Here is a 24,835-nt window from a genome sequence, read left to right as displayed (position 1 = left end):
ACCACTTCCAAATTACAAGTGATAAACAATATTGCTCATCTCTGTATCGTCATGGTGATCTGTTACAAGGTAAACCCTCATTGACAAGGACCATTCCCTATCTAAATCCTTTGTACTAATGGTTGTGTAACCCTACAATCTATATATCAACTCAGTAATGCAAAAACTATTCCCTTATAATTAACCCAGGTCATCAACTAAAAATATCCATATTTGCCACCATAGATGCAAGAGAATAACATTTTGTTCACTGTAAATATACGATGTTACAAGCTGTGTACAAACTTTGTGTTGATCCAACTTCTGGTAAGTCTGGCTGCAATCTTTTTGTACGATACAATAAAGTATATAGTAAGGATCAAAATAGTGCTTGTTATATTTACATAAAACCAAACTGGAGCTTGTTATATTTACATAAAACCAAACAGGAGCTTGTTATATTTACATAAAACCAAACAGTCCTTCCGACTGACATCAACACCCAGTCTACATGCTTCAGACCCATTTGGTCTGTATCACTCACCTGTTTCTCATTTTAATTACACTTGAAATACTTTAGAAAGTGAATCATGGTTTTTTAACATATTTCACCCCAGTGACATTGAATTTGGTAGTGCTTCATTTCAGTTTACCTACTTGCCAAATATCAATATCCCGAGTCTTCAAGAACTTGAGAAGCAGATTCCCACAGAAATTCACAGGATTTTTATTTTAAATAAGTCCGAAGATCATTTGCATGAGAAGTTATATTTGATAGCATTCCATCCCGAGAACCTGACCACTGTGACCTTCAAACAAGTCAAGGTCAATTAGATGAGGAAACTCATAACCCCTCTGGGTATTCTAAGAAGATTCTTCCACATTTTCTCTAGATAATGTAAATATTTGACGAACCACTCCTACTCCAAACCTTAAGGTGACAGGCACTTCGTACCATGTGGGCTATCAGCAAAACAGCCGTAAATCTCACAAAAAAATAAGAAAAACCAGAAGTGTCATGGGCCAATTATTTAATACTATTAAATAAGGAACAATCTTTATTTAATTTATTAAAATAAAACCCAAGTTTGCTATTGACTACAAATAGGACATGATCATTGCTGTATACACATTATATCTTATGCTAATTATAATAAATATAAAATTCTGACATGGTGCGAGAACTAAAAACCCTAACTATATTGTATACCTTTGGTGGGTTTTTTTACCCTGTTTCTGGTAACACTAAAAACACTTTTTCTCTATATTTGATTTCTGCATATATACATGTACTTATAAATCAACTTCATGATTGATAAATATCACCACTTGAATACATACATGCAATCTGTAGGGAGTTCTCCCCCTTGAAATCATATAGACCTTGGGAACCAGGCCAACTGTTCAAGTAAGATTTGCAGATTTTGTCTTTGTGGAACTTTTTGGTAAGATGCATAATTTTATCATAATAAGAAAGCTTTAAATGTTAAAACAATATTACCTTTTGTCAATACAAAAGTAAGATTTATCATTAATGTAACAAGGAACAGTGGGGAAAACTGGTAAAATAAGTATTTGAAAATCTTCAGTTGGGGTAAAATAATGGATTGTAACCTGTTGTTGACTGTTAAGGTGGAATTAAGATGTGAAGATAGTTTAGATCACACACGGGAGATCAATAAATATATCTGACAAACACTTAACAGAAACACAGATCATCAACAATGGATCAACGATGTATACTACAATAATGGGAAGCTCTATATGTACCGGACATTAACCATTAAGATAAGCATTGCATGGCTTCTAATGTTGCTGAGATAAATACTAACCCAAATTCCTTTCTAACAGCAATTATCACCGAAGTACAGGTGGTAGTTGCAGTGTTTCAATATTATGTCAATAATATATTTGGTCAATGAAGTGTGATATAACATTAAATTCCTTATATTACATATGATTACTCAAGTGTTACAATATTATATATGATCACTGAAGTGTAACAATATTACATATGATCACTGAAGTGTAACAATATTACATATGATTACTGAAGTGTAACAATATTACATATGATCACTGAAGCGTTACAACATTACATATGATTACTGAAGTGTAACAATATTACATATGATCACTGAAGTGTAACAATATTACATATGATCAATGCAGTGTAACAATATTACATCTAATCACTGAAGTGTAACAATATAACATGACTACTGATGTGTAATGATATTACTTGTGGTCACTGGAGTGAACGCCATCCCTGAAATCACGATTCAATCGAGGCAAACAGTGATATAATTCTGTAGTATTAGCTAATTAGCCCTCCCCTCTGTAACACTAACTAGTTATGCCTGACAGAAGCCTCTGGTCCCTGTTACTGTACAGTCTCATGGTTCACTTTTACAGTACTTGTTGTGTACTTTTCCTTTTTGTCATGTCCCGCGACGCCTTGACAATATATCCCTTTGTTTTGATGATGCCTCGACACTTGATCATCACTGAGAATCTTGCAGCCCAATCAGAATCCCATCCTTCACCATCTTTGTCCGTACACCTGGCTGACACCAGCTGTGACACTTTCTCACTTGTCAGGATATCTGAAATACAATAGTTGAAAACGTTGTATGTGAAGTATGATGTGCTTTTCAAGACAAGATTCATTAAGTAATTTCCTACCAAAACAAGATAGCATTGAACATTAAGAGATGTACCTCGTGGGTCAATGTGAGTTAGAAGTTGGATGTCGTTCTCTTTGGCGTAATCTGTCAGGTCCTTAGGCATTACACAGCATGACTCGAGATTCACCTGGTTGATCGTTGGTTTAACCTGAAATATCAGTCATGAATAAAGTTACAATTCTAACTACAAATGAAAGGTTAACAGATATTTTTAGATTTTTTATCTATATATTACTTTGTTGCAATGAGTGAAAATATTTTGTACTGTACATGTGTGACATTAGGATGGTGGCTTTATAGAGCCCTTCACTACACTACCATTTGTGACTTTCTATCAGCTTACCGTCGCCCAGTTAAACAGCTCCTCCAGGGCACACTTGTCAAGGTCAGATATACCTAAGGACAGGACCACTTCGGCTGTTTTTAGCTCCTCCAGGACCTCCCAATATGGTTTGATAAGGTCCAATGTGATACTTTCCTCGTTTAAGTCAGGGGAAAGCCAACAGCACTACATCCACAAACGATGTGTCCAACTCCTCCAACACTAAACAAGAAATCAACTAGTCGTATTAATTCTTACAAACCACTGATTTACAGTGTTAGTCTGGAATAGCCATTCAAAGTTTTCTAAAGACTTAAATGTGATATGATACACCAATAAAATACTATCTCCCAAGAAAAGGATTTCCAATTGAATGTCACACCAAGTTTGAGAGCAGCATGTCAGAGTTATCACCCCTACACATGCTCTCTAATTTAGAAACCATAAATTGTACCTGTTATCATATCATATATGCAGTAAAACTTGCTCTTACGGCCACCTTGAATAAGCGGCCACCTCCGTTAAGTGGTCAGTCTGTGGTCCACCCAATGGAAAACACTATATAATGAACCTTAAATATGCGGTCACCTGTCTAAGGCTGCCAATGGCCACAAAAATCTGCCCCACGACGTTGTATCATCCTGTATTAAGCGGCCATTTTGTCCGAAAGTAGACATCCGCGATGATCACATGGTCAGACATTTTCATCAAATTCATCAAAACTTTGATCTTTGTTGGTTTTCATTTCAAAATACACTGTTCGTGGTATATTGTTATCAATATCAATAAGTGCATTATGATATGATAAATTCCATAAACTGTTGAAAAAAGAATTGGGCAACTGGCCGTTTCTGGCCAACCTTATTTAAGCAGCCACCTGTCTTAAGCAGCCAATATCTGTCGGTCCCTTGGGTGGCCGCTTAATACAGGTTTGACTGTATTAATGATTATGGCAGGATATTTATTGATGGCATTAAGTTATTCATTACATTTGAAAAATACATGGATGAACAAAAAGATACAAACCTTTTTTTACAGCCTGTTTGATGACTTCCGGAAGCATCAATCGACACAGGAATATTTTGACTGAAGTATGGAAAATAAAACTGATAATGTACACATATACAGGTATCGCAAACACATTATTTTTTATGTGGAAGTGATTATATGTATATAATTAATTTTTCTTTGTTTTCATGGTAAATACTCAAATGTGATTGGTCAAAAAAATTCTTTTCATTCTTCTATGAAAGAAATTCCGAGAATGGCGCGAAAAATGTGACGTCACAATACGACAATTGACGTTGCATATTGATTTGAGAAAAAGAATCCCATTTAAAACCAGTAAAATTGTACATAAAATATGTTTTAAATTAGAAAATCATTTTCAAAAATTAATTATAAACGTTGATGTCAATTATTTTTTAGTTTCATCGGGGTATGAAACAAATTTTGTTTGCAAACTTCTGTAAGAATCCGCATCGCGGATTCATACAGTTTGCAAACAAAATTTGTTTCATACCCCGATGAAACTAAAAAAAAAGACATCAATGCTTAAATACAATGGATTATTGATGTATCAAAATTATGTAAAAGGGATGAAATATATAATGAGATCAATCTGTTTAAGACACATACCTGTTAGTTTTAGGTCACCCCTATCGTTACTGTCGATGGCCAGTGTCTTCTTAAACTCGGAGTGGACACAATCTAGCTTTGTAGCATACTGTCAGGGAACAAGGAAATATAAACCATTTAGATATTCAATTGGAATTCCAATTATACATGTATATACTGTCGACTTAGTATTCATATCTTTAAAATAGACCCAGAGGGCCTGTATCTCTCTCACCTGGATCTCTTTTAAAACTAATCTCTTCTCTACAATACAAAGGTGTTTCCGCTATTGGGGCCCCTTGGGGACCATGCCAACTATTTATACAAAAGTGATTACATTCTTTCACCAAAGGATACTTCAGACCAAATTTGGTCAAAATCCACAGTGTCCGACGTTCATGACTAACAGCAATTTTTAGGAATCAATGACTGACGACAGGCACTGTACATGGTAAATGATCACTGGCCATTCAGGCCAGGTTAGCGAGAAAAAAATACACACAAAAATAAGATTTAAGTAACATTAAGTACAGCGAACACCACCTGAATCCCTGATGTTCCCTTACCAAAAGTTTACCTATATTCCTTCCCTATACTGAAATTTACCTGTATCATTGCCCTTACATGAAGTTTACCTGTATCATTGCCCTTACATGAAGTTTACCTGTATCATTGCCCTTACATGAAGTTTATCTGTATTATTGGCCTTACATGAAGTTTACCTGTATTATTGGCCTTACATGAAGTTTACCTGTATCATTGCCCTACATGAAGTTTACCTGTAGTATTGCCCTTACATGAAGTTTACCTGTATTATTGCCCTTACATGAAGTTTACCTGTATTATTGCCCTTACATGAAGTTTACCTGTATTATTGCCCTTACATGAAGTTAACCTGCTGTTATATCTTCCCCTACCTGATGTTGACCTTTATCCCATCCCTTACGTAATGTTAGATTCTGTCAGTTCCTCGCCTTTTTGTCAATTTCTTACCTGAAGTTCATTTTTGTCTGCTGTATCGAAGAAACTATCCAGAGAATTTGAAACACATTCCACAAGCTATGAAAAAAGGAAAACCAAACAATCATCATTACATGATATGGGTAGTTTTGTTTGTAATTAAACTTTATCTATCTTACAACAATTGCAAAACGAGTAAAACCAACTTATATTAGTCACACTTGAGCTAGGGGTTTTATAGTCCGAATTTTCTGACGATCTTACTATGCTTTTAGCGATATTAACATCAGAACCCTTCGGATTAGGGGTTTTATAGACTGACAAAACTGGACTAAACCCTTTGACTACCCGGGGGAAAACCCACATGGTCAGGCAGGTGACCCCATTCATCTTCAGACACAAACTTCAAAACTGGTACAATGACAGCAGCATCTACAACTTGAGTTGTCTCAGAATTTGCTCCTCCACGTTTCATGTTTGTTAGGTATCAGTATTTTAGGAACTTATTTATGATACATTTTTGTTTGATTTACAACCATTAAGATTTAATCTGGATAGATGCATGCAGAGGGAGGAAACCAGGGTTCTGGGGGAAACGCAAGCATGTGATTTGGTTGGTCAAGTGTCAACCTCATATGTTCACATCTGATCTGGTTATTGAACAATGGTCACCTTGGTGATAATCAAACATGATTCTCCACTGTGACACTTGACCATACCTTACCTCCTTCTAGAACTTGTTCTATATATGTCAAACAAGTTATTTACTGGAATATATTGATACAAGATCAAGAACACAAATTATGAATTGCTAATTTGTGTGTTACCCCTGTTAAAATCTTATGAACAATTGTCACTTAATGTGTTCCGAGGTCTTGTAGGCGGTTAGCATATATAACAAACTAAAAAAAAGTACGTAATTTCCAGAAAAATGCATAGTCATGGTCTTAATATATATATCCTGTCCTGAATATCACGACTGCCTCATCTCATTCCATCCCAAAATAATTATTCAAAAATAAACAGCGAGTATCTCGTGTCTCAAGACAGGCTATACCGTAAATCACGCTGAGTACATCACTGAAGTTAGACACATTAATTATGTAGATCTGTTTGCGGTCACAAACCAGACCGGCAGACGGCACATGGCCAATACCATCATCATACCCAATACTATAATAACTCGATTCGTTAAGACAGTATGATTTCAGAGTTCACAATAATAAGGAGTCGATTATACTGCGAGTTAATATGGTCACAGTTGGAAATATCACTGTAATTCACAGTTAAACATAAAACAGACATTTCACCAATATAAACAAACCCAATTCTGAAGTACACAACGCAAACATCTCGATTTCTGTAGCAATGTCATCGTGTCATTGAAACATTTTCACTCGTTAACTTACCTCTTCTGACGGTGTCTGATTTGGTTTTCGTTTTAGTCTGTTCCAGTTGACAATATTTCCACTGTGAACAACTACACTTGTCACTTTGGGAATAACAGGTATCTCGTCGGCCATTTTGCTAGTTTGCTAGGTGCCCGATCAGTGTCAGTGAAGCGTTTGCATGAAACGGAGTGCGATTCTAATTTATTTTTTAAAGCTGCATGTGCCCGTACTTTATCAATATGCCCATGTCCTGAATAATTAATTAAACCAATCAGTCTTTGTCTACACCCTGGTCCAAGTAACAGGATAAGAATAGTGTACTAATGAACTTTACATTAATTGTTAAAGGGACCTTTCTATCAGTTAGGGACGTATACATAATATTATATATTTACGTCTGTCCTGATATAGAGCCAAAAGGCATAAGTGAAAGCAGATTGCAACGTCAACCTCCTTATTTCATAGATAAAATATAATAAATTTAACAAATCTGGGCCAACTCCAGGACAGATTTGTCAGTGATATCCTAGATTTGAGTCTCCACCAGTGATTTTAATTTTCACTTCGAAGAGTTACAGGAGATCCTAGTTTATTCTGACACCTGAGGTATATTCCAATTTTGTTGGGAGTATCAATAGTATTATTACAGAAGGAAACCCAAAAGGGGAAACTGAATCGATGGGCCAGGCAGGGATCTCAGGTATTCCCACACCCAGTCAGGAGGGTTAGACCAGAGACATATATAGTCTCTGGTTACACCAAACATACCTGACTGACATCAGTTGGAGGGATTTTGATGTTAACCAAAGAATAATATGTTAGCGATGTTTCAGGAAATGGTACATATCCTTTCTAACAGTGGTGTTAGTGCTTCACCAGCACATTGGTGAATGAGTGCCACATTGATGCTTAATTGTCAGTTAGTTGATTTTAACAAACCAAAAATTACCTCTAGTGTTTTAATAATTGGTACTTTTGATTAATCAGTTATAACATGGAAATGGCTGAAAGTCATGTAAGCAAAAGAAAGAATGCAGCTAACTGATATCCTGTATAGTATATGAAGTCTTCATGCTGATTCTATACTAAGAGTCATTGGAATACTTAACAAAATTTATCTTAATTCCTGTGATATACAAATGAGAATTTACAGCACTATGTTTCATGTATCTACTGGCCAAATATCAGTACCCACTTATAAAACTTGAAAAAAATGTTTTTAGGTATATGGCCTCAATTACCTTTAGCTCAAGGTCACTTATATGAGGAAACTTTAAAGCACTCCATTCTTAGGTACAATTTTGCTGGAAAACTATCAATAATCTGCATGTGTCTTAGCTTCTTTAAGATGGGAAAATAATTCTTGAATGTTTTAACAAATTTGACCTCTGTGAACTGTGAAGTTTTAAAACTAAGAGAAAATTTTAAACTACATTGATGTATATATAAGAATTACACAAAATTACATGTCTCACCTGTTCCGCTTTGTCAGTATAGTAAACTCCAAAAATCACAAAAACTTCAGTGTTTTCTAAAAACAACCAAAAACACTGGATATGATGGAAGCACCCGCCTGTATATAGACATGTGTTGACTTTGATGCAGTACAAGACAAATATCAAATTTTGCAAAATCACTGCCACAGAAAGGTGGTAGTCAGACTTACAGGACAGAATCCATTCAAACAGGAAATTCAATTATTTTAGAATATGGAAGAAAAAATGTTTGAATTTCTAGGAAAATACAAAATAAACACAGCTGTAATGAGTAATGTAGATTTTACTGATGATAATGATATACAATATGTTTGATGCTTTATACAACAAGAGGTACAATGGGCCTGTGTCGCTCACCTGGTATTAACTTAATTGTTTGATGATTCTCTGCCATTAATTCTAGGCCTTTCAGGAAATCAGAAGAAGTCCTTCATATGATTGAACAATATGACATCTGTGACCTTGAATATACAGTTCAATGTTATTTCTTTTTGCAAACTTTGTTGGGCCTCATCCAAGGAACCTATTACCCAAATATTTTGACTCTTTGAGTCTTGGATAGTGATAAGAAGTCATTAAAATGTTTGGAGCAGTTTGACACCTGTGATCTTTAATATAGTCAAGGTCATTTCCATGGTTCGTACAGATTTTTCATACTAAAATTGAAGCACTTTTGTCAATTTTCCTTGTACCTTTTTTTTTTGCCAAACTTGTAGTGAAATGAGTTCTCTTTTTATCTTTAATGTGTAAAATATCAGAATATTACCATGAATATTTTATTACTGTTGTCCCAGAATCTGCATTGAAATATGTTTCTTTGGCTTTAGAATTCATCAAATAAAATGAAGTGATTACATAATAAGTGTATATCTATTTAGACAACATATCTTTGATATGTTCTGCAATGCTAAATATGCAACTGCATACTGTCTTTCCCCCCAAGGTATAACACTGTTCAAAAACATGTACAGCTGTAGCTATATAAAGACCTGGGAATAATATACATTGAATGTATAGGACAAGTGATTTGTTACTGCTTGCATCGTCTACAAAACTTAAATGAGGATGTTTCACTTCCACATAGTAAAGAAATGGAGATTCTAGAATGGCTTGTATAATATTGGTAGAATTTGTTTGTATGCTCTTTGTTGTGATGGGATATTAAGCTTTCCGACCTTTCATTGTTATACTTGTATGATGAACATTTTCACATTATCTGTTTCTCCGACTGCCACTAATTACCTTGGTATACCCATTTCTATATCCTTTCACACACCAAGCTGTATATGTCATATTCCCCAGAGACAGCCTTTTCCCATGCATTGGTAATTCTGTTTCCATTTGTAGTTATAACTATATCTAGGAGGCTCCATCAAGCAACCTACTTTCTCTTTGTAACACATGCTGCCTAGATCTCCTAGATGCTTGAATACAGTATATAATTATGTTGTGTAAGTAAAGTGCTCAAAAGACTGCACTTTGTTTTAAATAGGTTACTAAATGGATAAGATTGACAGTTACATTAATAAATCAATATAGATTAAAACATCCTGGATTTTTCTTACTGATTCTGTAACACACAAAAATCAAGCACTTTCAGTAAAACTAAAGTACAAAAAAATGACAATTCAAGCACTTTTCAAGGACTTAAAAAAAAATATGAAAATTTCAGGACTTTCAAACACTGTAAGACCTGAAATTAAAGCACTTTTCAAGGTCTGTACAAACCATAATTTCTTTTCGCAAAAGTTGTTGGGCCTCACAAAGGGAACCTATCAGCTATATATCAGGACTCTTGAATGATGAGAAGTCATTGAAATGATTGAAGGAATAAGACACCTGTGACCTTAAATATGAAGTTCGGATGACGGACAACGGACAACGGACAGACGATAAATGCTGCTTCATGACATAAGCTCACTTGACCCTTTGGGCCTGGTGACACTTGACCCTTTGGACCTGGTGACACTTGACCCTTTGAGCCTGGTGAGCTAATAAACCAGTCTGTACTAGAAATTCTCACTGACAAAGTTACAGGTGTGTAAATACAACTCTAATGGATTAAAAATTTTCAATTTCACGCTGATATAAAGTTGGGTATCTTTTGTGTAGCTTTAATATTACAATCTTTCTATTAAAATGAAATTCACATTTCTGATTTTATGTCAGTCTTTTTAGAAGCTTGAGTCGAACAGTATATCAATCACATATCCTGAGAATCTCTTCATCGTCTTTGAGCTTTATCATTTACACACTTTCTCCTGAATCAGTATAACAGTGGATGTCCTGTTTAATTTTCTGTAACATTTAGGGGGCGTCGGATGTTGTTTTCCCTGTGTGGCTAGATCTGTCCTTATCAATGTGGTCACTGCTATGAGTAATCATCATCACCGTCATGTTGTTGTTGTTGCTGCTGCTGTTGTTGTTGTTGTTGTTGTTGTAATGCCTGTTGCATCTGTATCCATTGTTGTTGTTCTAGTTGAGCTTGTTCCTGTCGTGCCTAATAAGGAAACACAATACATTTACACAATATACTTGTATTGAAATAGGTGTTGTTCAGGAAACCATGATTGCACAATCATGTTTCAAAATGGCCACCAGTTTAAAATGTGTTTTTCAAGATGACTGCTATGTTGGCCATCTTCAATTTCATACCGACTCGAAAAATAACAATACTTGGGAAGGACCACCTCAGGATCATTCCAGACAAGTTTCAGCTCAATCCCATCGGTGATGTTAAGGAAGACCATGATTGCACAATCATGTTACAAAATGGCCGCTGTGGCTGCCATGTCAAAATTTTACCCAGGCCAAGAAATAATAACACTTTGTTGGCTCCACTTGCTAAACATCTAACCGATTTCCAGCTCAATGGCATCAGTGTAACAGGAGAAGAAGTTTAAAATGTGTTTTTCAAGATGGCTGCCATTGAAATGTGAAAAGTCTGCAGGCCAGGTGAGCTAACAATCTACCACACAGGGCGATACCATTATATAATCTACCTGTATGAAACCAACATCATTATATAAAGATACAGATCAATAATTAAATAATAATAATGGATAACAGATGTGTCTTACAACTTTCCTATTAAACTACTTAAAATGTTTTGATATAATCATTTCAAAGTCAAGGAAACTCATCAGACTTAATAAGTTGATTTTAAACATTATTGCTTGTAATATGGCCAGTTATGTTTTGGATCAAATTTGGTTTTTATCCATTTAGCTTGTCCAGGAAGAGCAGCATCATAAAGCAAAATTTTAGCCAAGTTCCCATTTTTGGGGCATGCCCCTCTGTCCCAATGGGTCAGAAAAGACTCATTTATAACAATTAGGATTGCCTTTCCCCAATGATGTTTCATACTAAATATGGTTGTAATCAATTAAGGCATTAAGGAGGAATTGCATTTTTATGAAATGTTTAACCTAAGCGCTCCTTTTGCCCCATCTTTTTTTCCCCATGGGTCAAACCTGTCTCATTAAAAAATATGATTGCCGTCACCTTATGTTTCACATCAAATTAGGTTGTAATCCACCAAAAGGTTAGGGAGGATTAGGATTTAACAGCAAATATTCACCACCCTTTTGGGGCCCTGCCCCTCAGGCCCCAGGGGTCACACTAGCCTCGTTTATATAAAATATGACCACCCTTCCCAAAGGATGTTTTACACCATATTTCGTATTAATCCACCCAAGGGTTAGAGAGAAGTAGGATTTATAGCAAAAATTCACCAAAGTTCACCTTTTTGGGCCCCGCCCCTCTGGCCCTAGGGGTCAAACCAGCCTCATTTATATAAGATATGATTGTCCTCCTCCAATGATGTTTCACACCAAATTTGGTAATAATTCACTATGGGGGTTAGGAGGAGTAGTATTTTAAAGCAAAATTTCATCAAAGTTCCCCTTTTGGGGCCCCGCCCCTCTGGCCCCAGGGGCCACACCAGCCTCATTTATATAAAATATGACCACCCTCCCCCAATGATGTTTCACACAATATCTGGTTGAAATCCACCAAAGGGTTAAGGACGAGTAGGATTTTATAGCAAAATTTCATCAAAGTTCCCTTTTTTGGGCCCGTCACTCTGGCCCCAGGGCTCACACCAGCCTCATTTATATAAAATATGACCACCCTCCCCCAATGATGTTTCACACCAAATTTAGTTGTAATCCACCAAAGGGTAAAGGAGGAGTAGGATTTTATAGCAAATATCCACGAAAGTTCCCTATTTGGGGCCCGGCCCCTCTGGCCCCAGGGGTCAGACCAGCCTCATCTATATAAAACATGATTGTCCTCCTCTAACGATGTTCCACACCAAATTTTGTAATAATCTACTTTTGGGTTTTGGAGGAGTAGTATTTTAAAGCAAAATTTCATCAAAGTTGCCCTTTTGGGGCCCCGCCCCTCAGGCCCCAGGGGTCACACTAGCCTCATTTATATAAAATATATGACCGCCCTCCCCAAATGATGTTTCACAACATATCTGGTTGAAATCCACTAAAGGGTTAAGGAGGAGTAGGATTTTAAAGCAAAATTTCATCAAAGTTCCCCATTTGGGGCCCCGCCCCTCAGGCCCTAGGGGTCACACCAGCCTCATTTATATAAAATATGATCACCCTCCCCAAATGATGTTTCACACAATATCTGGTTGAAATCCACCAAAGGGTTAAGGAGGAGTAGGATTTTATAGCAAAATTTCATCAAAGTTCCCCTTTTGGGGCCCCGCCCCTCAGGCCCCAGGGCTCACACCAGCCTCATTTATATAAAATATGACCGCCCTCCCCCAATGATGTTTCAAACCAAATTTAGTTGTAATCCGCCCAAGGGTAAAGGAGGAGTAGGATTTTATAGCAATATTCACCTAAGTTCCCTTTTTGGCGCCCCGCCCTTCTGGCCCCAGGGGTCAGACCAGCCTCATTTATATAAAATATGATTGCCCTCCCCCAATGATGCTTCAAACCAAATTTGGAAGTAATCCACCCAAGCGTTAAGGAGGAGTAGCGTTTTGAAAGAAAAAGTTTACGGACGGCGCACGGCGCACGGCGGACGACGACGGACGAAACACGATGACTATAGGTCATCCTGACCCTTTGGGTCAGATGACCTAAAAATATGAAAATTTCAGGACTTTCAAACACTGTAAGACCTGAAATTAAAGCACTTTTCAAGGTCTGTACAAACCATAATTTCTTTTCGCAAAAGTTGTTGGGCCTCACAAAGGGAACCTATCAGCTATATATCAGGACTCTTGAATGATGAGAAGTCATTGAAATGATTGAAGGAATAAGACACCTGTGACCTTAAATATGAAGTTCGGATGACGGACAACGGACAACGGACAGACGATAAATGCTGCTTCATGACATAAGCTCACTTGACCCTTTGGGCCTGGTGACACTTGACCCTTTGGACCTGGTGACACTTGACCCTTTGAGCCTGGTGAGCTAATAAACCAGTCTGTACTAGAAATTCTCACTGACAAAGTTACAGGTGTGTAAATACAACTCTAATGGATTAAAAATTTTCAATTTCACGCTGATATAAAGTTGGGTATCTTTTGTGTAGCTTTAATATTACAATCTTTCTATTAAAATGAAATTCACATTTCTGATTTTATGTCAGTCTTTTTAGAAGCTTGAGTTGAACAGTATATCAATCACATATCCTGAGAATCTCTTCATCGTCTTTGAGCTTTATCATTTACACACTTTCTCCTGAATCAGTATAACAGTGGATGTCCTGTTTAATTTTCTGTAACATTTAGGGGGCGTCGGATGTTGTTTTCCCTGTGTGGCTACATCTGTCCTTATCAATGTGGTCACTGCTATGAGTAATCATCATCACCGTCATGTTGTTGTTGTTGCTGCTGCTGTTGTTGTTGTTGTTGTTGTAATGCCTGTTGCATCTGTATCCATTGTTGTTGTTCTAGTTGAGCTTGTTCCTGTCGTGCCTAATAAGGAAACACAATACATTTACACAGTATACTTGTATTGAAATAGGTGTTGTTCAGGAAACCATGATTACACAATCATGTTACAAATTGGCCACCAGTTTAAAATGTGTTTTTCAAGATGACTGCTATGTTGGCCATCTTCAATTTCATACCGACTCGAAAAATAACAATACTTGGGAAGGACCACCTCAGGATCATTCCAGACAAGTTTCAGCTCAATCCCATCGGTGATGTTAAGGAAGACCATGCTTGCACAATCATGTTACAAAATGGCCGCTGTGGCTGCCATGTCAAAATTTTACCCAGGCCAAAAAATAATAACACTTTGTTGGCTCCACTTGCTTAACATCTAACCGATTTCCAGCTCAATGGCATCAGTGTAACAGGAGAAGAAGTTTAAAATGTGTTTTTCAAGATGGCTGCCATTGAAATGTGAAAAGTCTGCAGGCCAGGTGAGCTAACAATCTACCACACAGGGCGATACCATTATATAATCTACCTGTATGAAACCAACATCATTATATAAAGATACAGATCAATAATTAAATAATAATAATGGATAACAGATGTGTCTTACAACTTTCCTATTAAACTACTTAAAATGTTTTGATATAATCATTTCAAAGTCAATGAAACTCATCAGACTTAATAAGTTGATTTTAAACATTATTGCTTGTAATATGTATTTGTTAAACAATACAATACCTACGGTAAATGTGGTTATTTTCGCGGGGGTTTAATTTCACAATTTTGATACGTAAGCTATACGCACAGGGGTAATTTTCACGATTGACCCACCTTTGTTTGTAGTTCGAGTTAATCAAATTAACATCAAAATAATACACGTGGGAGAAATTTTCGCAATCAAAACGGATCCGATCAATTGGCATAAATTTCCCCCTCACGTGAATTTCCACGTTTACAGTATACTGGAAGTTAATGGTCACTTACTCTGGCAAATAACTCTTGTTGTTGACGTAATAGTTCTTCCTCTGGGATTCCAAGGTTCTCCAAACGGGAACTTCCCTTACGTTTCTTTGCAGCAACAGCTTTAGCCTCTTCTAGAACAGCTACAGCATCCTCCTTGTATCCACTGAAGCCGAGACTGTCCAAGGCTGTCAACCATCATAATATCAGTATCATCCTAGTCACTATAATACATGTTTATACACAAGTCCACTGAAGCCGAGGCTGTCCAAGGCTGGAAACCATCATAATATCAGTATCATCCTAGTCACTATAATACATGTTTATACACAAGTCCACTGAAGCCGAGGCTGTCCAAGGCTGTAAACCATCATAATATCAGTATCATCCTAGTCACTATAATACATGTTTATACACAAGTCCACTGAAGCCGAGGCTGTCCAAGGCTGTAAACCATCATAATATCAGTATCATCCTAGTCACTATAATACATGTTTATACACAAGTCTACTGAAGCCGAGACTGTCCAAGGCTGTGAACCATCATAATATCAGTATCATCCTAGTCACTATAATACATGTTTATACACAAGTCTACTGAAGCCGAGACTGTCCAAGGCTGTAAACCATCATAATATCAGTATCATCCTAGTCACTATAATACATGTTTATACACAAGTCCACTGAAGCCGAGGCTGTCCAAGCTGTAAACCATCATAATATCAGTATCATCCTAGTCACTATAATACATGTTTATACACAAGTCCACTGAAGCCGAGGCTGTCCAAGCTGTAAACCATCATAATATCAGTATCATCCTAGTCACTATAATACATGTACATGTTTATACACAAGTCCACTGAAGCCGAGGCTGTCCAAAGCTGTAAACTATTATAATATCAGTATCATCCTAGTCACTATAATACATGTTTATACACAAGTCCACTGAAGCCGAGGCTGTCCAAGGCTGTAAACCATCATATCTTACAGTATCATCCTAGTCACTATAATACATGTTTATACACAAGTCCACTGAAGCCGAGGCTGTCCAAGGCTGTAAACAATTATAATATCAGTATCATCCTATATAGCTAGTCACTATAATATAAATTATATGTTTATACACAAGTCCACTGAAGCCGAGGCTGTCCAAGGATTTCAACCATCATAATACATCTTACAGTATCATCCTAGTCACTATAAGTATAATATATGTTTACCTGGTATATACATAATAACCTAGAGTCAAATTTACTTTTCATTGCTTATGATCAAATTAATCTATTATGAACTATGATTACCAAGTCTCACTTTTTCATATCTGTATATTTGATTTTTAAGTCACATATTCCGTGTACTGTACTCTTTGTTTGAAGCATCATAAATCATTGCATAGAAGATATTTTCTAAAATTAGTGCAAACAGGGGTTAATATTCTTTAAAGTGACATTTTTGTTAAACTGTTTCTACCTCAACAGATCTAGAACAATAGAGTGCGAGATTTGATGAATATGGATACCCGTAACCCCTTTCAATTAAAAAAGGTTAACATTTACCTGCTAATACATGTTCTGGAGATATTGTCTTCTTTTGTTGTTTATTACAAATGTCATTTGCCTCTGAAGATACAAGGTGGATAAATTCTGTACAGCAGTTGAGAATTAACTCCCTTGCATCATTTGCTACCCGTATGTTTGGTATCAGTTCTTTGATCATCTTATTCAGTGCTGCTCTTGGTATACTGAGTTCATCATCTTCTCTATTGTCCGCCATATTTTATATGTCAGGTACTATATACTCCTTAATTGATCAGATTCTCAATCAGCAAATCCACATTTATGTTAAACAAGCTTTCTATTTTCTGTAGATGTTTCACTAGGAGAATTTGTTACAGTACAGTTATCACTGATGACTGAGGCTGGTAACATTCATTGAAATGTGGTGATATGGAAGTATACTGCTTCACTCTGGCACTTTGATATCATATTTCATGGATGTTGCTTCAATTAAGTTGACTTCACCTTTAAAATAAAAAGAGATAGAAAGTAAAAATGACATATAATTTACAGTGCAATCTTAGCTAAAATTTATTGATTAGATGTAATGTTGTTATTTAAAAATTTGTAAAAAAAGAAATAATAAAATGATAACAATGAAATATTTCAAAGTGCAACTTTCATCTCAAATTATCAGGCAATTGTGATATATATTTGAATCAAACAATACTAAAAGTTTTACTAAAAGTCAGTGTACCATTATAGAAACTACCAATGGCAGGAGAACCAACACTCCTATTGTCTCCAATGGCCATAATCTTCTTGGATAGTACCTTGTGGTATAAAGTAGAGATTCTACCTATGTAATGAACATAATGTTTTCTTATTGTGGTCTAGATGTCGTTGACGTGTTTCAACCACAAGGCCGTTATGAGGACGACATTAACCAATCTTGAACTGCAAAAGTGTACTTCAGGGCATATGGAATTTGTATAAATCATCTTGATGACAGCTTCCTAGCAGTTGAAATATGTCAACGACATCTAGACCACAATAAAGAAGATGAATCAATTGAAATTGAAAAATTATTGAAAATGTTAATTAGCCTCTGATCTATCCATTGTTTTACTACTTCTTTTCTTTCTGTAGCATCGTCTGTTACAATGAAAACTCTACAATCTACACAATAAACATTGTTTTGGACAACAGGCTGGCGATGAGTGCATCCATCTTAGTTTGATTGACATTAGGGACTCTGGAATACAATCTATTCAATATGGACAAACCATGAAGTTGCCAAGAGGAAGTAGATTCTAGCAAAATTTTACCAGTTAAACTATGATCATTGGTTGGTTGAACATCTGAACATGAACCCAAACCAGACACCGTCTGATCTTCATAACATACCAATGATCTGTATTTCCATCAGATATTTGATGAAGAATTCCACATTTTCATAAGAGAAGACATGTGCTCTGGCCCTACACCAGACATCTAGCTGTCAAAATGTCTAAGTCTATTGTCAGGTCCAGAGGAAAATCAGAGTATCATTTGTTGCAGGTTTTAATTGTACATAGTGATATGGTCGCCTTCTAGCTTCGCGCTAGGGGGAATTTCCCTTTAGCTCAGTCGATAGAGCGGCAGACCAGTAAGCCGAGGGTCGCTGGTTCGATCCCTGGTGGAGGCACACGACTCTCTTTCCTGTTACATTTGGTGTCGTTAACCACTCCAAGTGTAAGCTATAGGAGAATGAGAGACTTTGTTGGAGATAGAACCTGGGTTGTGAGTTTGGGGGTGAACACATTTGAAAGGGGGGAGAGTAGTGTGGCAGGTTTTAATTGTACATAGTGAAATAGTCGCTTTCTAGCTTCGCGCTAGGGGGAATTTCCCTTTAGCTCAGTCGGTAGAGCGGTGAACCAGTAAGCCGGGGGTCGCTGGTTCGATCCCCGTTGGAGACACACGACTCTCTTTCCTGTTACACATTCATATACCCAAACCCAATATGTAAAAGCATGTTTTATATGGCCGAATGTCATTTAATTACACTGGTTATGTTCTACAAACATTATTTTTAAATATTGTAGAATTTCTTATGCAATAAAGTTAGACATTCCGTAAGTCTTATCCTTGTATACAGAACAATACAGAAGGAAGTATTGTCTAGGACCTACTTTAACAAAGAAATCAACAGTAAACAATATAACAGTAGACTGTAAACACTGGTAAAAGATGTGTCAACATTTTATCCATCAGAGATCGTTAAGACAATGCAATTGTTATGCGATTTGTGATATAGATTTAAGTCATATGCATCAACCTAAAGCCCCCAATTCATCATATCAGAATTTAGTCTACGCCGCGTGCATCTTCGAAAGCGAAGGACTTACTTGTTTGCTGGTTCTTTGGAAAATACATCGGAAATTCACTGTCTAAAATGAGCCGCATAGGCACACAAAAATTAAAGCACATTATTAATTAAAGATATCCTTTGTGTAATACATATTTTAATACACGTTTTAAAAATAACAACAACAATAATATCCATAATCAGTTGATTGTTTGATACTGATTTGGTAATTATATGGATTTGAAATATATGTATTATTTATTATATCTTAAGCGACTCGTTCCTACTTTCTATTTCGATTAACAACGTACATGTATACATACTCTACATACTTCCCCGAGGTCAACTTTTGTGACTCAGCCGCTCGGATATAATGTGGAAGGATTAAAGATCTCTCCGAAATGTACATCTATTTCAAGTTTAATGGTGAAACGTTCGTTGTCCCAGATGTGAATCTCCATGACGGCTTCCTACCGATGGTCGGCAAAGTGGGAGGGGACTTGAAATTTATTGAGCCCGGAATTTGGTTTAAAACTTTGATAATCGACTCCGTTTTGGTTGAGTGTGATTTCAAAGTCCTGCGATGGATAAAATCAAACGACAATCTATGTCCATTGTCGCCAGAGGAACGGGCTTCAATGTCGCCAGATAAACAACTAGAAGTCCTCGGTCTTAAAGAGAGTACAGAAAGCAGTCAGTGCATGGAATTTGATTCGGAAGTGGATGATTTATTTCACTCTGCTAGGGCCTTTTTTGAAAATCCACAAATCTTACCACTAAGAGCTTCTGTATGTATGAGTGTTGAGCCAGACATTGAAGATCATCTGCCATCTAGATTCAACCAGGAGATTCTCCGTTTGGTACACTGCTATATTTTACCATCTATTAACCTGAACATTGATGATTCACCTTCTCTGAAGACAGCTCTCCAATGTATTGAAGTTTGTCTAAAAAATGCGGAAACAGAAATCCTTCAAAAAGACAAGGCTATTTCGTTGACTGAGAGTTCATTGCGTAAGCAGAGGGATAGTTTTCTTAAGGATCCAAAATTTGAAAGAGAAAGCTACATCAGGGAATGCAATGTTGATTTCTTAAAGTTATTTCTCCTTCATTTGGAAAAAGATATTCAACAAGAAGCTGAACAAATGCAAAGATGTCAAACCCATGTCAATGAGTTGAGGGACATTCAAGGTAACCACGTGAAGGAGCAGTTGGATAGAGCTCGCAAAGAGAGGGATAAAGTACACCAAGTACTTATAAAAATGCAAATGATGCGTGAAAATATCAAGAATGTAGTTGTTCGTCAACAAATACAATCATCCAGAAGGAGAAGATCACGGAAAGTAAGTTTAAAAGTATTCCATGAGATTTACTTGGAGATCACAGTGAGACTTCGAAGTGAAAAGGAAGTCATGCACAAACTAATTCTAAGGAAGGTGAAAATAGCATCAGTCAGAGAAGCTATTTGTTTGGCACTTGGAGAACTGGATACAGTAGGGCATTCATTGGGTTGGCAGTCACTTTATGATGGAGCCTGCAGTTCAACCGATGTTGGAATCTTGAGTACTAAACCAAAGGAATGGACAACCATTGGGGAACGAGTCTCATCTGTTGTCAACAGTGGTGACATACAGCACCAGTATCATCATTTCTGTGAAAATATTTTACAGAAAATCGATGGATCTATGGATGAAACTAGTTTCCTTTCTCAATTGTCAGAAGATGGCCAAGATCCAGAATGTGAAGGATTTGTGAACATTTGTAAACATGAAGGTTTCCCAGATATAAATGCTAATAAAGACAAACTGTTATCCTCCCAGCATGCCCAGTCAAAACCAGTGTTGGACCATGGAGAAGTTTACCACTCTAACACACTGCCACTTCACTCACTCATGGACTCTGTTAAGTCTGAGATAAAAAAGCACATGGATGAAATGTGTCAGCGCATAATTTATATCCTCAGACAAGAAGATCTGAGAGAAAATTCAAAAACAAGGCAGAAGAACAATAAGGACACATATAAAAATGTTTGGCTTTGCTATGAATCTCATTTGTATGAGAGAATTTCTGTCAGACTGAATATGCTGTATGAAAACAGATACAAGAGAAAGTCAACAAATTTGGCAGAGAAACTTGTAGGGGTTTCTATGAATGAACTTGGCATTGATGATCCCTGGCTAGCGATTGTAAGTGAACCAGAGGACTGGGAAAACACCGAACGAAAGGTACCTTTGGATGATATGGACTCTGTAACACTAAGGAATCCTGGAAAAAGTGGGAACAAAAGACAAGATCAGATAAAAAAGTTATCGAGCACACTTGGAGCAATGTCCATTGATAGACTTTATCTGTGTGCTAATAGAGAGTTGGAGGATATGGGAGGCATTGATGATTTTCCATTTAGTGAGACTGAGGAGGATGACACAGAAAGTGAGATGTATTCATGGCAAGGAGGAAATCGAAGAAATGAGGTGAACACAAAACCTCCATCCTATCAGGAGGCTTCAGCAATGGCTGATACATCAGACGCCCATCTACCTCTACCGTCATACGAGGAAGTATCTAAAATGCCAGAGGGTGCTGAAATATTCACATCTCTGAGTGATACAGAGGTGCTGTCCTCTGGTGGCAGAATGCAGAGTCTCTCATCTGAGGAATCTGTAAGAAGGTTCAGCAGCAACATCGAGGAGGTGATCAAAGTAGCACCAATTAATTTAAAAATGAAAAATATCACAAAAGCTTTCAAGATAGTTGCTAAGGAGGTATCCAAGTTAAAAGTGGATTCCTCTCCCCCTGGCTGTGTATACCAACCGTGTGCAGACGACATGCTTACGGTAATCATTGTCATGCTGACTCAACTGGAAAAGGAAATGTTCACAAAACTTTATGCCCATTTGAACATGGTCCTTGACTTGATGCCTCCATTCATGAATGGAAGTGAACATGACTGTGCTCTGATGAATTTCCACATCGCTTTCCAGTACCTGTTTGATAGGCACGTCCTGAATCAGGCGAGGAGCAGCAGAGAACTGGATTTGTGAGTTATTTCCTGCATGTCACTGGTGAGAACTGGATATCACTGAGACAGTTCAATGACGGACTGGAATGTTTTGATCTTCCCTCATTTTGATTAGAGCATGGAATTATTAACCTCAATATCTTTGAGAAATGTTTGATTTATGATTTATTTTCCCTCACCTCATTGGTAGAGAGTTTGATTTGTGAATTATCTCCCTGTCATGTCATTGATGGTGAGTTTGATTTGTGAGTTATCTGCCCTTCACATCATTGATGGAGAGTTTAATTTGGTTGATATATTCCGCTTGTATCATTGGTGAAGCGTTTGATTTGTAAGCTATCTGCCCCTCAAGTCATTGATGGTGAATTTGATTGGTGAGTTATCTGACCCTTACATCATTGATGGTGAGTTTGATTGGTGAGTTATCTGCCCCTTACGTCATTGATGGTGAGTTTGATTGATGAGTTATCTTCCCCTTACATCATTGATGGTGAGTTTGATTTGTAAGTTATCTGCCCCTTACGTCATTGATGGTGAGTTTGATTTGTAAATTATCTGCCCCTTACATCATTGATAGTGAGTTTAATTTTTGAGTTATCTGCCCCTTACGTCATTGATAGTGAGTTTGATTTGTAAGATATCTGCCCCTTACATCATTGATGGTGAGTTTGATTGATGAGATATCTTCCCCTTACGTCATTGATAGTGAGTTTGATTTGTAAGATATCTGCCCCTTACGTCATTGATAGTGAGTTTGATTTGTAAGATATCTTCCCCGTACATCATTGATAGTGAGTTTGATTGATGAGATATCTTCCCCTTACGTCATTGATGGTGAGTTTGATTGATGAGATATCTTCCCCTTACGTCATTGATTGTGAGTTTGATTTGTTGATCTTCTGTTATCTCCTTGTCCCGAAGGGCAAGTGAGCTTATGCCATGGTGCAGCGTCCGTTGTCCGTCCGGCCGTCTGGCGTCAACTTTTTCATTAAAACAACTTCTTCTCAATAATCAAGAGGCCCAGGGACTTGATATTGGGCCTGTCGTATCCTGGGCTGAAGAGCTACAAAGTTTGTTAAAATGAATGACCTTGACCTTCATTCAAGGTCACATGGGTCAAATAGGCTATAATCTTCACACAACTTCTTCTCAGTAACCAAGAGGCCCAGGGACTTGATATTGGGCCTGAATAATGCTGGGGTGAAGGGCTACCAAGTTTGTTCAAATAAATGACCTTTGCCTTCATTCAAGGTCACATGGGTCAAATAGGCTATCATCTTCAAATGACTTATTTTTCAATAACCAAGAGGGCAAGGGACTTGATATTAGGCTTGTAGCATGCTAGGGTGAAGGGCTACCAAGTTTGTTCAAATGAATGACCTTGACCTACAATCAAGGTCACAGGGGTGAAATCGGCTTAAATCTGTAAACAATAATTTTGCGATAGCCAAGAGTGTCCGAGACCGGATATTAGACCAATAGTATGCTGGAATGAAGGACTAGAAAATTTATTGATATGAATAAACCTATCCTACTCTGATATTTGAATAAAGATGTAATCAGCAAAGTATCTGTAGAAATGACCTCAATCAACTTCAAAGTTGTTGTAGAGCCAGGTGAGCGATACAGGCCCATTGGGCCTCTTGTTTAAAGTAAAGGGGGGGGGGGGGGGGGGAAGACTTTGTCCCTGTCATGTCATCCAAGGAAAGCTGAATTATCTCTCCATCCTTGTCACAAGCTAAAATTAAATCTGGAATTGTGAGTTGGCTCTCAATTTGATACGCCTGTCAAATTTGACGTGCATTATAGTATGGCATTGAATGTCCGTCTTGCCAGCATCAACTTTGATCTGTCTACCTTTATCTACCAAAACTTGGTATGCATTATAATCTTGAAAGGAATTTTTATTCAACTTATTTTGCAAAACCCCTTTGTTTGATCAGTATTTGATTATTTGTCCAAACTTCTACATTTTTCACCAAATTTCTTTGAAACTTGGTAATTTTTATAACCATGATATACACACGTGAAGTTGTTTTTGTGTTAGAGGCATTTTGATTCAACTAATTTTGCAAAAGTTATTGCCCATTGTTTAATTTGTTATTTGATTTTGTCCAGAAATGTCCTCCAACAATTTTAAACTGGTTTCTTTGAAACTTGATATGCATAATAACCATAATATAAAGTTGTGTTTACTTGAGGGGCATTTTGATTCAACTATTTTTGCAGAAGTAATTCTCCTTTGTTTAGTTCAGTTGTTGATTTTTGTCCTGATATCCTATATTATCAACTGATTTTAAAACGAGGTAGGTTTCTTATCATGATATCAAGTTGTATTTAATGAGTTGAAGACTTAATAACTTCTGATTACTGGTAGTACTCAAACTGTTAGAAAATTAAACATTGACTTTGTAGTGAAAGGTGAGGGTGAGTGATGGGGATCTTATTTCAATGTTATGTTGGATTATCTGTGATACTAATTACATTTAAAAGAAATGTTTACTGTGTAACATGATGGTTGTAGTGTATAAAGTAGTTTGTTCTGTTTTTCTGATGTTGTACATCATACTGACGATACTATGAAGCAGAAATGTTGTTTTTTTAGCAGAGATTGCCAACATTTAAATCTATAAAGCATATCA

At 36.9% G+C, this 24,835-nt stretch overlaps 3 protein-coding genes across 4 annotated transcripts; 1 reads left to right on the top strand and 2 right to left on the bottom strand.

Annotated features, from left to right (window-relative positions):
• Positions 1–993: 993 nt before the first annotated feature.
• On the bottom strand, positions 994–7,129 carry LOC117344457 (glutamate--cysteine ligase regulatory subunit-like). The gene is given in 8 exon segments (XM_033907205.1): positions 994–2,585; positions 2,700–2,814; positions 3,010–3,160; positions 3,162–3,210; positions 4,015–4,074; positions 4,627–4,714; positions 5,599–5,664; positions 6,975–7,129. Coding segments are annotated over 8 exon segments (840 nt in total). The 5' UTR covers positions 7,089–7,129; the 3' UTR covers positions 994–2,388.
• A 1,588-nt stretch (positions 7,130–8,717) lies between these two features.
• On the bottom strand, positions 8,718–19,288 carry LOC117344450 (protein Dr1-like). 2 transcript variants are annotated; one of them, XM_033907193.1, is made up of 4 exons: positions 19,215–19,288; positions 16,888–17,352; positions 15,357–15,520; positions 8,718–10,952 (listed from the first exon to the last, which is right to left on the bottom strand). In XM_033907193.1, exons 2-4 carry the CDS (start codon positions 17,102–17,104, stop codon positions 10,824–10,826), a joined length of 510 nt encoding a protein of 169 aa, XP_033763084.1. In that variant the 5' UTR covers positions 17,105–17,352; positions 19,215–19,288; the 3' UTR covers positions 8,718–10,823. The 2 variants fall into 2 exon arrangements, with proteins under 2 accessions (XP_033763084.1, XP_033763074.1); XM_033907183.1 differs by lacking the exon at positions 8,718–10,952 and adding an exon at positions 13,548–14,402.
• A 207-nt stretch (positions 19,289–19,495) lies between these two features.
• On the top strand, positions 19,496–23,208 carry LOC117344442. Its single transcript, XM_033907172.1, has one exon. It carries the CDS (start codon positions 19,576–19,578, stop codon positions 22,213–22,215), a length of 2,640 nt encoding a protein of 879 aa, XP_033763063.1. The 5' UTR covers positions 19,496–19,575; the 3' UTR covers positions 22,216–23,208.
• The last annotated feature ends 1,627 nt before the right edge of the window (positions 23,209–24,835 follow it).

The sequence above is a fragment of the Pecten maximus genome, chromosome 2 (assembly GCF_902652985.1).
Source record: "Pecten maximus chromosome 2, xPecMax1.1, whole genome shotgun sequence".
Classification (NCBI taxonomy): domain Eukaryota; kingdom Metazoa; phylum Mollusca; class Bivalvia; order Pectinida; family Pectinidae; genus Pecten; species Pecten maximus.
The sequence above is the reverse complement of the archived record's forward strand: the minus strand, read 5'-3'. Positions and strand labels throughout refer to the sequence as shown.